This window comes from Amia ocellicauda, chromosome 14 (genome assembly GCF_036373705.1).
Source record: "Amia ocellicauda isolate fAmiCal2 chromosome 14, fAmiCal2.hap1, whole genome shotgun sequence".
Classification (NCBI taxonomy): Eukaryota; Metazoa; Chordata; class Actinopteri; order Amiiformes; family Amiidae; genus Amia; species Amia ocellicauda.
Window position 1 is genome coordinate 11,521,863 of NC_089863.1, and position 17,058 is coordinate 11,538,920.

At 44.0% G+C, this 17,058-nt stretch overlaps 2 protein-coding genes across 3 annotated transcripts; both read left to right on the forward strand.

Annotated features, from left to right (window-relative positions):
• Positions 1-36: 36 nt before the first annotated feature.
• Positions 37-4,977, forward strand: LOC136768706 (L-asparaginase 1). Its single transcript, XM_066723041.1, has 11 exons — positions 37-210; positions 446-539; positions 977-1,103; positions 1,906-2,034; positions 2,336-2,431; positions 2,922-3,048; positions 3,163-3,269; positions 3,744-3,923; positions 4,112-4,222; positions 4,534-4,584; positions 4,828-4,977. The coding sequence occupies exons 1-11, from the start codon at positions 117-119 to the stop codon at positions 4,831-4,833; spliced, it is 1,122 nt and encodes a 373-aa protein (XP_066579138.1). The 5' UTR covers positions 37-116; the 3' UTR covers positions 4,834-4,977.
• A 569-nt stretch (positions 4,978-5,546) lies between these two features.
• LOC136768704 (L-asparaginase 1) lies at positions 5,547-15,676 on the forward strand. Of its 2 annotated transcripts, none has more exons than XM_066723038.1 (12): positions 5,547-5,871; positions 9,926-10,019; positions 10,282-10,408; positions 10,678-10,806; positions 11,211-11,306; positions 11,695-11,821; positions 11,916-11,980; positions 12,210-12,332; positions 13,693-13,872; positions 14,671-14,778; positions 15,009-15,122; positions 15,377-15,676. In XM_066723038.1, the coding sequence occupies exons 1-12, from the start codon at positions 5,616-5,618 to the stop codon at positions 15,470-15,472; spliced, it is 1,515 nt and encodes a 504-aa protein (XP_066579135.1). In that variant the 5' UTR covers positions 5,547-5,615; the 3' UTR covers positions 15,473-15,676. The 2 variants fall into 2 exon arrangements, with proteins under 2 accessions (XP_066579135.1, XP_066579136.1); XM_066723039.1 differs by lacking the exon at positions 5,547-5,871 and adding an exon at positions 6,598-6,839.
• The last annotated feature ends 1,382 nt before the right edge of the window (positions 15,677-17,058 follow it).

A 17,058-nucleotide genomic window follows, 5' to 3' on the forward strand; every position in this document is an offset into this window, starting at 1 on the left:
GGGAGGGAGTAGAGATCATTATCCAGGAATCCTTTAAAAAGGCACCAGGACAGAGAACAGACAACACACAACACACTCACAGCTTTCAGCACCGAGCAGAGTGAGCCAGAGAGACAATGACACAAATGATGAGAGGCACCCAGCAAAGAGAGTTCAAAGTGTTTGTCTACTACACCGGGGGCACGGTGGGCATGGTGCCTGGGGAAGAAGGTAAGAGACGGGACGGGAGAGGATGGGAGACCTGGAGGGGGGACAAAATGAACTAAACCATGCGTTCCAGTCTATCTCTATATCTCTGTATCTATCTCTCTCTTTCTCTCTGCAAGAATTGAAATTTGGCATGTCACTGTGCCAGGGAGTGAGTGCACGGTGAGTGTGTCAGTGTGCCAGTGTGCGTGTGAGTGTGGTATTGAGTGACAGCCTCTGGGGGCTCTGTGTGTTTCAGGAGAACATCCGGGGAAACCAGGAGAATTCACAGAGGAGTTGCAAAGCCACCCTGAGCTCTACAGCAAGATGGCTGATAATTGGTTCTACTTGCCGTAAGTCTGTCTGCCTGTCTGCGTCTCTGCCCGTCTGTATCTCTCTCTTTTTGTCTGTATTTCTTTCTGTTTGTCTGTAGCCCTGCCTGTATCTGTCTGTTTGCATCTCTGATTGTATCTGTCTGTCTGTCTATCTGTATCTCTTGTACTCTCATTAATCTAGTCACCATTTTGATATCTTTCTTTTTCTTGACAGTATCTGTACAGTACTATTAGTAGTACTATTGTTTCCAGATTCAATTGAGTATAATGATAATGATTAGTTTTATTAGCTGCATTAATAATGTTAATACCTATGTTATTACTGATACATTTGCTACTGTTTATCTAGCAGTAGCAACATGGGTATTAACATTAGTTGCATTACCATTAATTATTGAAGTCAACAGCAACATACTATTGTGGTGCTGCTCACGAGGATGATCATGTGACTCCAGGCCGAAGGCGGTGGACGACTGTGAAGACCACACCCCAGTGAAGTACCAGGTGGAGGAGGTGCCCAAGCCCATCGACTCCTCCAAGATGACTCCAGCAGACTGGGAAAATATTGCCCACAAGATCCTGGTAAGAGTCTGGCAGGTCTGGAAATCTCTTATAGAGATCTGCTATTTTGGGAATAAATTGTGCTTGTAAATGTTCATATTTTTCACATTTTAGAATAAAGTGCAGCTCTGCCTCGACCTCTTGGTGCTGCAGGGACTCTCTATCTTTCTCCCTCTCTCTGTCTCTCTCTCTCTCTCTCTCTCTCTCTCTCTCTCTCTCTCTCACTGTCTCTCTCCCTCACTGTCTCTCTCTCCATCTACACACACAGCAAAATCTATAGTGTTAAAATGACAGTGTTAAAATGTTATGTTAAAAATCAGTGTTCGTTTCAACACTCATTGGGTGAAATTAACACTCTGAGAGTTAAACCATCTTGAGAGTCAGTGTTAATACTGGGTGTCAAAATAAAGAGTGTTGAATTAACACTGTACTGGTGTAAAACCAAATAACTAAACTCTCCCACAATGCATTGTGGTAGTTTCCAGAATAAGTATTTATTGTAATTTTTTTATTTAAGCACTTAATTATTGTGTAAATATTAATTATCGTAAAGCAATTATTGTTTCAGTGTAAAATGTCTTTACCTGCTAATATATTTATATTTGTGTTTTTCTACCCTTAATACGATGTCATGTCTTTGAGTCAACACTTACCACATTTTCTTTTGTCTATTTCTCTGCTTGTGCATCAGAGTAGCAAAGCAAGTTGAATTGACCCCCTCCCACAATTTAAATATATATATATATATATAAAATAAATGATGATGATAGAAGCAGGGGTGTGATATGAGTGAACTGCACCCTCTGACCTCTGAACCTTCTAGGACCAGGACAAGAAAGGCTTCGATGGCTTTGTCATCCTCCACGGGACCGACACCCTGGCCTACACCTCCTCAGCTCTGTCCTTCCTGCTGCAGGGACTGAACAAGCCTGTGGTGGTGACTGGGGCACAGGTAGGCTCTCCACCAAGCAATGGGCAGGCAGATCTCAGACAGGGCTCCGTAACTGCATAATTAGTATCAGTATTACTATTATTATTAATAATAAACTTTATCATAATATTCTTGTTATATAGATACATTCAATAAGCATTATTATTGTTAAATGTATTGCTGTGTTGAGGCATTGTTCTTTCACAGAGTTTTCTGCCCCACCTGTTCCTAATGACCTCCTGTGTGTCTCTGGGGTCTCACTGTGGTGGCTGTGTCTTCTTGGTGGTCGTGCCTCTCTCTGCTGGGCATGTCGGGCTGACAGAGGTCTCTGTTTGAGCCGCGCTCTGATGCCGTCAGCAACATCCTGGGCTCTCTGCTGATCGCCGGCTGCTACAGCAAGAAGCCCGCGCTGCAGCAGGTGAGTGACTCCCCGCCCCCTCAACCCCAGACCCAATCGATACTTTGCCCTCCCTGCCAATCGCAGACCTACTAAACCCCGTATATACCCATCCCTGTTTATGTTACTGTCAGAAACCACTCTCTTCTTCTTTTAGATTCAAGTACTTAAAAGAAAAACTAAAACATGATAGGTTACTGGTTGTCATGATTTGTAATTTCCACAGGAAGGTGAAAGCTCATTTTTTAATTTTTCCTAGGCTCTGCTCCCCCACTCTCTACCTCACATGATCTTTCTATCTATCTATACCCATATTCATCCATTCATCCATCCATCTCTCTCTATACCAATAAGCATCTACCTATACATCTATATATATTATAAAATGCATAACTATATATCCACAAAACAGGCTTGGTTCAGTGATTGTGCCACACACACACACACTCACTCTTGCTCTCTCTCTCTCTCTCTCTCTCTCTCTCTCTCTCTCTCTCTCTCTCTCTCTCAGGTGTCCGTGTTCTTTGACAACAAGCTTTTCCAGGGGAACCGAGTCCAAAAGCTTGACTGTGATGCCTTTGATGCCTTTGACTCCCCCAACATGGAGCCACTGGTGGAGGTCGGGCTGGACATAAAGGGTAACCCAACGCTTCTTGATCTTTAACTGTGAGAATGGGTCTCTCACCCCAGCATGCTGTCCTTATGCTCTTAGGCCCTCAGTGACGTCACTCCCCCTTCTGTCTGTGTTGCAGTGAATGCCCGCCAGCATGAGATTCCCACTCTGCCGGTCTTGGAAAAGACCAATGCTGAGCCTGACATCAGAATCCTGCGCATCTTCCCAGGCATCAACAAGTCCTACGTGAGTGCGGGTCACTCCTGAACGCACACGTTCCCCCATTTCTATGTTTCCTTTCTGTCTCTCTCTCTGTCTCTCTCTCTCTCTCAGCTCTTCAGCTTGAGACACTTCTTGCTTAAATCACAGACAACAGAAGCTACCTCCTGCTGAGACCTCTCCTGCTGCTCTCCTGTTTTCTCTCTCATCTCTTTTAATCTCACTTGCTCTTTCTCTCTTAATCTCAATGCATCCCTCTCTCTCTGTCTCTGCCTCTCTCTCTCTCGCTCTCTCTCTCCCTTCTTCCTCCTCACTCCTGTATCTGTCGCCTCCCTTGCCCCCCCCACCCCCCCAGGAGTGCATGCGTTAAAGTGACACAGCTGGAGTGTTATTCAGAGACATGTCCTGGGTGAGGTGTTTGATGTGTAGTAGTCCAGGCAGTGACGCAGTCAGCGCGTTGTACAGTGACACAGTTTCGATGCCCCTTGCTTGGTTGTGCAGGTGGACTGCTTGCTGGCCCAGGCAGACGGGATTGTCCTGCAGACGTACGGAAATGGCAACGCCCCCGAGGAGGACTGGTTCTCTGATGCCCTGAAGAGCGCGACTGACCACGGCACTATCATCCTCAATTGCACGCAGGTCCACCGGGGCTCCGTCAGGCCCATCTATGAGGCCGGAGATGTAAGACAGCTCCCACCCGTCTCACTCACTGTGTGTGTGTGTCAGTGTGGATTACAGACTGCATCCACGATCTCTCTGTCTGCCTGTTTCTCTCTGAGTGGATATGTGCTGCATTAACTCTACTGCCTCTCTCTGTATGGGCTGTTTTAACCCCTGCACACACACTCCTCTCTCCCTCCCTCTCTCAGTGGCTGATGAAGGCCGGGGTCCTGTCTGGGTATGACATCACCACTGAAGCGGCTCTGACCAAGATGCTGTGGGTCCATAAGTACATCAAGGACAAGGAAATGCGCATACAGGTCAGCACCAGCTCCCCTAACCCCACCCCCATGACACACACACACACATACATACATAGAGACAAACACAAAGACACATCCATGCACCCACACATATAGAGACAGACACACACACTCTCTCTCTCTCACACTGCTTTCTGTCTGACTGTCTGTTTCTCTGTGTGGTCTGTGATGCAGTTACACAGTGCCCATGCAAATACCCCATCCAACTCTCTCTCTCTCTCTCTCTCTCTCTCTCTCTCTCTCTCTCTCTCTCTCTCTCTCTCTCTCTCTCTCTCTCTCTCTCTCTCTCTCTCTCTCCCCCCCTGCAGATGATGAAGAAGAGTCTCTGTGGAGAGATGACCATCATAGCAGATCCCAAGGTGAGAGAGACAGGCTGTGCACACTGTCACTCCCTGCTGGGCTCCAGAGGAAGGGCAGGTGTTTTCATTGTCCTGTTGCCACTGCTTTAAATATTGGGGCTCCTTCGCCCACCCCCACCTGTTGACAGGAGGTTTAAGATTGACAGCAGGAAGATCCTGGTTCGAGACCCCAACTTGCTCACTCTCTCTCTCTCTCTCTCTCTCTCTCTCTCTCTCTCTCTCTCTCTCTCTCTCTTTCCACAGCAATAAAAGCACCACCGTGAAGCAGGACGCTGATCCGGCTGCAGCCCACTCCCCATCCCACTGTGTCCCTTCCACTCCCACTGACATCGCTCCTCCATACCCCCCCCACACCAATGTGTAACAAAGAAATAAAACCTGACTTCAAGAAGACTGTATGTGTACCTCTCTCTCTATGTATGTGTGTGTGTGTTATATTATCAAACTGTTTGTCAGTAGGTAGATAGTGGGTTAATACCACACAGTCGGGGGACACCCTGTAGGTGTCACAGTCCTGAAGTGGCAGTCTGGTGTAGTAGTAGTAGTAGTAGTAGTAATAAATCATAATATTTGTTGAGTACCTTTCATACAGAGAAGTTTCAAGGCACTTCACAAAATAATAAAAGGAGAGAGGTACAATTAACAAATAAAATAAATAAAAGACAGTAAAACAAGTCAGCACAAAAATCACCCTAGCACACGGTATTAGCTGTTGAAATGTTGCGGGTACTGGGGATCCCCCACACAATCTAAACCTCACAATAAGCACCAAAACTAACAGCTACCATTTTAAGGCACAGCGCAAGTCATAGGTGTAATATGTTGTCTTTTTGAAAGACGGGCTTATGTATAAGTATGGACATGCCCCCCCCCCCTGCACACACAAACTTCTTGCGCTTGTACCCAAATCTCCCCTGCTGGACAACACGGCGTCATCCCCCCACACTTTTCAAAACGAAAGATCCGCCACTGGTGTAAGCGTGCAGTTTCATATTGACTGCAAACTTTTCCTGCACATGTGAAGAATATAAATGAACCTACGAGAAAAGGAAAGTAATAGCAAAACCCGGCAAGGCAATGGCACAGCAACCTGCCAGCGCATACAAGAACAAATAAATAAAAACCAAAAGGAGATGGGCAGCTGTTCCCAAAAGAACCCTGTCTGCCCAGCAGTGACACAGACGGAGGGCAGGGAGACGATGGCACAGCGGAATACAGGGCTCTCCTCACCCACAGTGTTCATGTACTACACCGGGGGCACCGTGGGCATGGTCCATGGGCAAGACGGTAATTATTATTATTATTATTATTATTATTATTATTATTATTATTATTATTATTATTATTATTATTATTATCCCCCCACTGCTGAGAATGACCTGTTATGAAGCTGTCAGTGTCGCTCTGTGACATCAGTCCACTCATCTCTTGGGTTGATCCATATCGCAATATCCAAGGGGGGAGGAGTGGCCGCTCCCGGGTTGGACTTGTTATTCAAGCACAGTAAAAATATATTGATGTGTCGCATGATTCAGTGAAGTGGTTTTCAATAGTGTTATACATTGCAAGAGTTTGTTTGTGAATTGAGACGATAGCCTGCAGTTGCTGTTTGAATATCGTGAAAAGGTCCGCTTTGTTGTGATGTCTCGTTTCCCTGGTCCACTGATCCGGGCTTGGACTGGACTGGATCTTGTCCCGAGTTAAATGAGTGCGTCACTAAAGCCGCAGTAATGTGCGACAAAAACTGTAACCGCAAAACAGGAGGCGGATTCACTGCGCACTCAGTCCTGCGCATCGATGACTGTCAATGAAGCTGCTACGCAAAAACTGCATATACACTGCTAGTGGTTTTATAAAAACTATTCAATTACGGTGTTTATACAGTCAGAGCAGCTGCAATCCAAGCTGCCCGTTAGACATCACTGTCAATGAAGCTGCTACTTGTCGTAAACACAGCATATTATCATGTTACTCCACTGACGCACGGAGAGACTCGGCCAGAATAAAATCGCCCCAGTGTGTCTGACACCCCGCTGTTCGTTTTATTTTCGATATTCAACAGGCATTGGACTGCTGTCTCCAATAGCTTTCGGAATTGCTTGTGATTTGAAGGGGGACATGAGCACTACATTTCACAAGCTGAATTGAACCATGTCCTCCAGGTTGACGTTGTAAGTGCGCGGTACCGGGTCAGCACCGGCCACACGGGGGTTGAGACGCCAGAGAGTCAGGGACCGGGGTGAAAGTGCCTATTGGTGAGTTTTTAAAGCCTGAGAGCTTTTCCCTCTTGGATGATAGGGACATACAACCAACTTCTTTATGTGCAGGAAGACACCACACAACTTTCACAGCTGTTCATTTTCACCCTTGTGGTCGAAAAGGGTGCAACATTGCATTTTTTCCCTTTCTTTTCCTAATAACTTTTTTGTCTTTGTAGGTAGGGACTTCAAACCACTTTCATTAAGTGCAGAATGGCCTTTTACAACTTTCACAATCATAAAATAGCATTTTAGGATCTAGGAATTGGTCTTCGTGTGTTCGTTATTTCCTTAGTTCGTCACACAGTAAGTTGACTTTGTGCCACTAGTGGGTGGTCTGGTCACTGATTAAGCCAAGGGGAGAAGTACATCACTGGTGGGTTACAACATGTTTACTATTTCCCTGTGAACCTAGTATTTTGATATATAAAAGATAAGTTCTCTAGTCACTATAAATTCTCTCCTTTGACTATGCCTCACAGAGACTTTGCAAGTACCGCTGTGTGTCTGAACTGGTCACTCTCTCTAATCAGCTGGTTGCCTAATACTTAAAAACCCATAACCTAAACTGATAGTCACACCCTTCTTGTAGATATGGACAGAACTTTCTTTCTTCCACAAGTGCTTCACCTTAGGTGATTCACCTCATCAATATATTCCACCACAGCAAGTGTTACGCAAGGTTGCTACCTGAGCTCTTGGCTGCACTCACTGTACACCTATGACTGTACAGACAAACAGAGTAGCAACCACATCATCAGGTTGGCAGATTAAACTTCTATGGTTGTTCTGATTCCCTCCAAAGATTCCACATAAGCCTACAGGAGGGAGGTGTCAGACCTAACAATGTGATGCCAGTACAACAACCTGACCCTGTGAAGAGGCTTATTACAGTTTATTTAGATTATTAAAGTTTATGTTTGATCCATGCTTCTTATACAATATGAAGAATGTAATAAATCAACTATTTAGTCACAATGACAGTATGTATATGCAACCTTATATATATATATATATATATATATATATATATATATATATATATATATATATATATACATATATATATAACAGTATTTAATTTATCATTGTTAATTTATTGGTTAAGGAGTCTGTTAGTAAATTGGTTTGTCAGTTAATTTATTCGGTCTTTGAATAACTTTGAAGAACTACAGTAAAGTATTATTGCAAAGAAATTGGCTTCTGTTTGGAATCTTCTGAAGACCTGCTTCACCAAATAACCTAGTTAAAAATGAGAGCTTTACACCCTCCAGACCTGAACACAAACAAGACACAAACAAGACAAACAAGCTGATTGTTGATTTAAGGACAGGCAAGAGGAGCCCCTCTCCCATCATCAGCAACACAGAGGAGGTAGAGAGTGAGCTGCTTCAGGTTCCTGGGGATACAAAGTATGATGACTTTGACTGGACCCACAACATGGAAGCCATCATTAAAAAGGCACACAAGTGCCTCCCATTTCTGAGGTGCCTGCAGAGATAGGGATTGAGCATATAGATGCTTGTAAACATCTACCACAGCATTCACCTCGCTGCTGTGGCTGCAGTTTGACGCGCTTTGACCGTGACGATGTGCAGCCGCAGCTGAAGCGCGATGTGAGCAGGGCGGACAAGGCGCTGTCCCGGGGACGGTGCTGAAAAGCGTGGGGAGTCAATCACAGAGTCATCAACTTGTTCTGTCTATTCTACGAGTAATAGATTTACATATGTAGTCATTTTTTAATTATCTGACAACTAAAGTCTCCACACCGTATATTTACACTGGGTGCAGAAAAGAATAATTGAGAACAATATCTCGCATTTACTTGGAGAAGGAGTGAATAATAACAAATCATAATAATATTTAAACAATGGAAAGAAATATCGGCCAAAATCAATGGCTTCCTATTCGCTGATCAGCCTACATTTCGGACAATGTAGATAGAATATTTATTTAGTCGATTATATCATAAATAATTAAATGTTGAATATGTATAACAATTATTTTCATTATTTAATATTAGTCTATAATTATTTACTATAATCATTAATACTAATAAGCAAATAAACATGTTAATGAAGTGTAAATAGGAAGATGTTTTCTATAGTACTATCATTAATGATTTGGACTCTTGTCAAATTTGCAGATGATACTAAAATAGGTGGCTCAGCAGATACAATCTCAGCAGCACAGGCTATTCAGAGGGACTTAGATAATATTCAGTTGTGGGCCGACACCTGGCAGATGAAATTCAATGTGGACAAGTGCAAGGTATTACATACAGGTAACAAAAATGTCCACTATAATTATAAAATAGTATTTATAGCAATAAAAAAGGCAAACAGGATGCTAGGGTATATTGTCAGAAGTGTAGAATTGAGAACAAGGGCAGTGATGTTCAGACTGTACAATGCACTAGTTAGAGCTCATCTGGATACTGTGTGCAGTTCTGGGCTCCACACTTCAAGAAAGATATCGCTGCTCTAGAGGCAGTTCAGAGGAGAGCAACCAGACTTATTCCAGGTCTGAAGGGAATGTCCTACTGAGAGACTGAGGACCTGAACCTTTTTTGACATGCCTCTACTACGTAAGTACAAATACATATATCCACCCTGAAACAAATCCACAAGGAGTCTTTTTGTCCTGACAGTGTCCCACACCAGTTCCAGCTTATTTGTTTCCACCATTTTTATTTTTATTTTCTAGCTGTGAAGTAGGTATAGTCACATGACTTTTCTTACACCTTTGATTGGTGAAATAATTATATTGCCTAATTTTGCTTCTATAAAACCAAAACTCATTTTATAATGTTGGAAGCAATAAAGTTGCTCAAAAGTTTAGAATCCACCTAATTTCTACAATAATAAAATGCTCTTTCTACCTTTTTCTAGCAACATGTACACTAGTGTCCCTCCCTCTTACTCTCACTCACACACACTGCCAGTGCCCTTGTTTGTGCTGTGAGTATAGATGCCTGGTTCAGCACAGGAGCTGTGTTTGTACATTCAAGTGTGAGACAGTGAGCCAGTGTGCGTGTGAGTGTGGGCCTGAGTGACAGGCTCTGGGGGCTCTGTGTGTTTCAGGAGAGCATCCGGGGAAACCAGGAGAATTCACAGAGGAGCTCCAAAGGCACCCTGAGCTCTACAGCAAGAAGGACAATGGGTGGTTCCTTCTGCCGTAAGTCTGTCTGTCTGTTTGTCCTTATCCCTGCCCGTCTGAATCTGTCTGTTGAAAGCTCTGTCTGTCCACTTGTCATTTTCAAATAAGCATAATGATAATAATAATAATAATAATAATAATAATAATAATAATAATAATAATAATTACTCTGCATGTGAAAACATGCAGTTTTGTTCTCTTACAAAAGTCATAACTAATACATGAAAGTCAAGAGCAACATACGATTGTGCTTCTGCTCATGATGATCATGTGACTCCAGGCCAAAAGCATTTGATGAGTGTGGAGAATTTGCCTCAGTGAAGTACCAGGTGGAGGAGGTGCTGGAGCCCATCGACTCCTCCAAGATGACTCCAGCAGACTGGGAAAACATTGCCCACAAGATCCTGGTAACACACACCCCCTGTCCCTGCACTATCTATCTCTCTCACTCACTCACTCTCTCTCACACATACACACTCTCTCTCTCTCTCTTTTATTATCTCTCTCTCTCTCCCTGTCACTTTCTCTTTCACTCTCTAACTCTCTCTCTCGCTGCATCTGCACAATGCAAAGCATGTTGAATTTACACAATTTAAAAATAAATAAATAAATGATGATGATAGAAGCAGGAGTGTGATATGAGTGACCTGCACCCTCTGACCTCTGACCCTTCTAGGACCAGGATAAGAAAGGCTTCGATGGCTTTGTCATCCTCCACGGGACCGACACCCTGGCCTACACCTCCTCAGCTCTGTCCTTCCTGCTGCAGGGACTGAACAAGCCTGTGGTGGTGACTGGGGCACAGGTAGGCTCTCCAACAAGCAATGGGCAGGCAGATGTCAGACAGGGCTCCATAACTGCATAATTACTATCAGTATTACTATTATTAATAATAATAAGCTTTATCGTAATAGTCTTGTTATGCTTGATTATATAGATGCATTATTTAATAAGCATTATTATTGTTAAATAATTTCCTGCTGTGTTGAGGAATTATTCTTTCAGACAGTTCAGTTTTCTGCCCCACCTGTTCCTAATGACCCCCTGTGTCTCTCTCTCTCTCTCTCTCTGGTGGGTGTATTTCTATCTGATGGGCACGTCTCTCTGATGGATGTGTCTCTATGGGTGCCTCTTCGGTGGCTGTGTCTCCCTGGTGGGTGTGTTACCCTCGGGTCATGTCTCTCTCTGCTGGGCATGTCGGGCTGACAGAGGTCTCTGTTTGAGCCGCGCTCCGATGCTGTCAGCAACATCCTGGGCTCTCTGCTGATCGCCGGCTGCTACAGCAAGAACCCCGCGCTGCAGCAGGTGAGCGGCGCCCCGCCCCCCCAACCCCAGACCCAATCGATACTTTGCCCTCCCTGCCAATCGCAGACCTACTAAACCCCGTATATACCCATCCCTGTTTATGTTACTGTCAGAAGTCTCTCTTTACTTTTCATAAATCAATAACTGGAAATAAAAAACAAATCAGGATAATTTACCGGATTTGTAGTTTGTGATTTTCACAGGCAGGTCGAAGTTTGTTGTCATGTGGCCAAGGGCCTCCTCACACATTCTCTCTCGTATGTTTCTATCTTTTTACTTCTTTCCTTTCTTTCTCCATAGTCTGTTAATAGAACCTTCTTCGCTCAGTGCTCCAGGACATTTAACTCTCTCTCCCTCCCTCTCTCTCTCTCTCTCTCTCTCTCTTCAGGTGTGCGTGTTCTTTCACAACAAGCTCTTCCAGGGGAACCGAGTCCAAAAATCTGACTGTGATGCCTTTGACGCCTTCGACTCCCCCAACATGGAGCCGCTGGCTGTGTTTGGTCCGACTATAAAGGGTGAGTCTGGTTACTCTGCACAGCACATGGTGACTCAAAGCCCCCCCTTCCTAATTCCCAACTCAAACTCTACCCCCGTCTGTCTGTGTTGCAGTGAAGCTGCCCTTCGGGTTCAAAAAGACCAGTGCCATTGCTAAGCCATCACTGAAACAGTCCAAGGTGAGTGCAGGCCATTTCTGATTCCAAATATCGCTCAATTTCTATATTCTATATTTCTATATTTCTCTCTCTCTCTCTCTCTGGAAGCTTACACAAGAGACACAGTTGATCATCCAGAACAGATCTGTGTAGAACTGGATCATGTTTGTAAAACCGTTTTGTCAAAAAATGTTAGGCAGAAATCCCTATCTATCATTTTTCTTTTTCTCCACTCATCTCCCTCCATCAGTCTGCTCTGTGTATTGCAGTGGATACCTCCCAGCCTGTGCTGCTGTTCCCCCTCAAAAAGAGATGTGACAAGATGCCTGTCACCAGAGTCTTACGCATCTTCCCAGGGATCACCAAGTCCTGCGTGAGTGAAAGCCACTTATCCCTTATTTCTTTAATTCTTTCTCTCAGGCAGTTTAAGAAAGAGACACAGCAGATCTTTAAAGAACAGATGTCTTGCAGTAAGACATCTGCAAGACCAGTTGGTCTCTCTCTCTCTCTCTCTAGTGTGGGTGGAGCTTGATGTGAGTGTGGGAGTGTGTGTGGGGGAGTTATATGTGACTGTGGGCGGCGCTATACATGAGTATGTGGTAGTAGGCGGGGCTAAATGTGAGTGTGGGAGTAGCACTGGAAGTCTACTGTTTTTCCGTCTGTTCTTTCCATTGTTGATTTTTTTAATCATTGTTATCATTTTTACAGTGGTTTAGAGTGCCAGATTGAGTTCCATAGGGGGATTGTCGGGTAGGTTTTTTTTGGGGGGGGCTGCTCGTGATCAGCATGGGGAAGCCCTGGCATCATCTCACTGCTGCCTAAGAAAGGTGACTTGTGGAAGATCAAGGTCTGACTGGTGGCTCTGCTCTGCACCAACTACAAGCTCTTCTACAGAGTGCTCGCCAGCAGGCTGAGGACCATCCTGATCCACCCTGACCAGTCCGGTAGATCCATGCAGGACAACATCCTGTTGATCAGGGACATCATGGAGGTATCCAGACTTTTGGGCTTGATGGCTGGTCTCACTGAGCTGAACCAGGAAAAAGCTTTTGACTGGGTTGAACAATACCACCTGTGCTGGAAGTTGGGTTCAGCCCCAGGTTCATGGCCATGACCAGGGTGCTCTGTGGTGACACTCAAAGTATATTGAAAATAATCAGTGGCTTGAGTGCCCCTTTCAGGGTGTGCAGGGGGATTAGACAGGGCTGTCGGGGATGTTGTACTCCCTGGCCATTGAGCCCTTCCTGCAGGAGTTGTGCAAAGTGGTGGGTGGGCTCTCCATCCCTTGCTATCCAGCGCCCTTCTGCCTATCCACCCACGCTGATGATGTGGGGAGTCAGGAGGACGTGGACAGACTCATTGCCACACTTTGAGACTTTAAGAGACTCTCCTCTCCTCTGTGATCTGGGCCAAGAGCACGGCGACAAGAGGCCCAGAACACCAATACAGAACAGAATGCAGTGTTGCTGTTTAAGGCACTTATAAAGGATGAGTTTCTAATTTATTTTAATTTTTTCCATGTCAAGTTTGTGAGTTGACTTCAGTATGATTCTTGTTTTCATATGATGGTATTTCATTCAATAAAGTGTTTTGAAAAACTCAAAACCACTTTGTTTAAACAAAATGTTAACTATAACAGATTTTGTACTCTTGTTGCAGTAGTACACAGCCAGCGTGTTGTACAGCGACCCGGTATGCATGCTTCCCCTTGACGCAGTAGCTTTGTTGCACAGGTGGACAACTTCCTGGCCTCGGCTGACGGGATCGTCCTGGAGACGTATGGAAATGGCAATGCCCCTGATGAGGACTGGTTCTCTGAGGCCCTGAAACGCGCAACAGACCACAACGTTCTCATCATCAACTGCACGCAGGTCCACCGGGGCTCTGTCAGACCCGTCTACGAGGCCGGAGATGTAAGACGGCTCCCACCCATGTCTGTTTGTCCGTCTATGTGGATCATGGACTGCATTAACCACCTCTCTGTCTGCCTGTTTGTCTCTCAGTGTGGATATGTTCTGCATTAACCATCTACAGTGGCTCTCAAAAGTTTTCACCACCCTTGGACTTTTCCACATGTCATTGTGTTACAACATGAAATCAGAATGGATTTAATCAGGAGTTTTTGACACTGATCAACACAGAAAATGTCCATAATGTCAAAGTGAAAAATATAATCTGCAAATTGCTCTAAATTAATTACTATAATTAATTAAATAATCTTGTTTAAATAGAAGATCTTTGCTCATGTCTTGTTTCTAGCCTCATGGACAATCAAGTTCTGTTCTGTGCTCTAGTGCTGCACTTCCGGGTTGACGAGCCTGTTCTCAATATTGTCAATATAACACTTATAGGGAAGTTATACAAAGAATATGTTCAGTTGCATATCATTTTTTGTATTTTCATTTAACTAATTAAAAAACAAATTGTATATGCATTAAATTATTATCATTATTATTTTTATTTTAACATTTTGGTATTGTAATTAAACCATTCATTCTTAGTGAAGCCGTGCCTCAGTTGGATGAGCCGCCTCTGGCAGTAACCCACCAACCTGCTCTAGATTAATAATGTATTGCTTGACTGAAAAGACAAGGTTACAGCGCTCCTGCCCCTCTGTCTGCCTGTCTGTCAATCTCAGCATATGGCATGAACCCTGCTTCCTCTCTCTGCATGAGCCACTCGACGCACTCCTCTCTCCCTCCCTCTCTCAGTGGCTGAAGAAGGCTGGGGTGCTGTCTGGGTATGACATCACCACTGAAGCGGCTCTGACCAAGATGTACTGGGTCCTGCAGCACTTTGAGAGCGAGGAAAGCAAACAGGTCAGCACCAGCAACCCTGACCCTACCACCCACCCCCCTGCTTATTCCTTGAATAACAGTTTGTTTCATTCCAGGGTTGCAGTTGTCCATTTTGTAATTTTAGTTCATTTTTCTCTAGTTTTGTTTGTTAAATTTATGTCAGTTTTCCTGATTGCTGCTGATTTGGGGCTGTGTGGTTGTAAGCCTCTCTCTCTCTCTCTCTCTCTCTCTCTCTTTATCTCTCTCTGTAGGTGATGCAGATGAGTGTCTGTGGGGAGATGACCATTATCCCAGAGTCTTCAGTGAAAAACAAAGTGCACATTGTTGCCTCCCACTGGGCTCCAGAGAAAGGATGGACAGCCTCTGTCAGTAAAATAAATTGCATATACTGTATATATAGATGATGAAAAAAGATTATTATATTATTATATAATAGTAAGAGTATTAGTAGTAGTAGTAGTAGTAAAACTGTTGATAAGCAGACAAATTGGTTCAAATTCATCCAGGCATTATTAGCTAGACGGGTCACTGTAATTGTAGAGGGAGAGAGAGTATAAACGGTTACACAATCTCACACTCACAGGTAAAGACCTGTAACTTTCTCTCTTGATTTCCACAGCGCAATGGCTGTGAGGATGCTGGCCCTGCCTGGTGTTGCCTACCGTTTTTCCATCCAGTTATCCCCTCACCAAGGCCAGGACTGCACAGGCCCTGACCACCTTCCGTCGATAACTCAAGATTACTGTAATACAGCAGCCTATTCTGCTGTGCTGCTCAGCACTCCGGCTATTATGCACTTTATTAAATTATGCCTCCTTATGCTCTCTTGTACTAATGTACAAAATGTACTAAAGTACTAATGTATTGTTAGCACTTCTTTACAATAATGTCAACATCAAAATAAAGCCTGCACACTCTATGGATGCCTCTCTCTTCTCTCGGTGTGTGTTATATTATCACACTGTCTGTCACTGGGTAGAGGCGAGGCAATGCATAGTCTGGCAGGAAGTCACAGTCCTGGAGTGGCAGTCTGGGGTAGTAACTTCATTTGCTTTGTGCAATGGGGCGCCTTTCTAATGCTACCTAAACACCTGCTGCTCCCCACACTCACACTCTCTCCCACACAAATGGATTAGTCTCTGACTGACTGAACACTCTCAAACTGCCCCGGCTGGATGTGTCTTTCTGCAAGTATTTCAAACTCATCATGTAGTCCTGTTGACTACAGAAACTAAAATGTGATGTCAGTTTGTCTCTCTCTTCCCACGTAGTTCCTTGCAGTACATACAAAGTGTGATCAGCTGTCACTCCCCTACAAGTGAGCGTGTCTGCTCAGAAATAAACAGGATGAAGGACTTGGGTCATCAATTAACTCATAGAAATGACCGCACAGCATTTTGTCCCCTGTTAGTTTCATGAGAAGTAAATGTTTCAAACAGAAAATGTTAAACACAGTCATAAGCAGCTGGAAAAAAAAAGATCTGTGTTTTGTTTTCATGCAGGTGAAACATAACAAAACTAGTCAAAACAAATATATCATGTGAAACTTGCACCACTCAGATTGAAGTTTGCAGGAACATCACTGGCAAGAGAAGATTATTTCAAAACTGATAATTCAATGGGATGACACTGATACACAAGATAAGAAGTATATTGTTTGGCAACGCTGCTCTGCGATTGGCTGGTTTCCCATATGTAATTTTATAATATTTTAAGTACATGTTTTTAATGATGCAACTCTTTACTGATACTAAATAAACACTTCAACTGAATTACTATATAATTGCACCTGATAAATAAAGTTATGCATTTTTTTTACTTTGTTTTACAATTTTTCATGACAGGCAATGGTAGAAGCTGATCTTCTTGAACTTTCCAATACCATCCACATGTTATAGTGTTAGAGTTTGTATGGAGGGTGGGTGGGTCAGTTCGAGGACCCTTAATAATGTGTGTGTCGGGGGATTACAGTTCTTCTTGTGGTGTTATGTGTTGGGTGATGGGGAGGGCTGTTCTAGATTATTAGCCAGTTGTGGGGTTTCATGGCTTCCCCTCGTCTCTGGGGTTGGTTTGGCCATGGAGCGGTGATTGGGGTTTGTGGGGGTCACATGGGTGCAGGGAATAAAAGGCATGGATGACGTGCCGCACAGAGTTCAAGCAGGAGTTAACCAATGAGAAGACTGGATTGTTTGTGCTGGTGCAGACATGCAAGGAGCTTGAAAGCTAATGTACCCTGGTTGGCCAATTAAGAATTGTTTTGTTTTGGAAACCTTTCTGTTGCATTTTATTAGTTTAGTAATC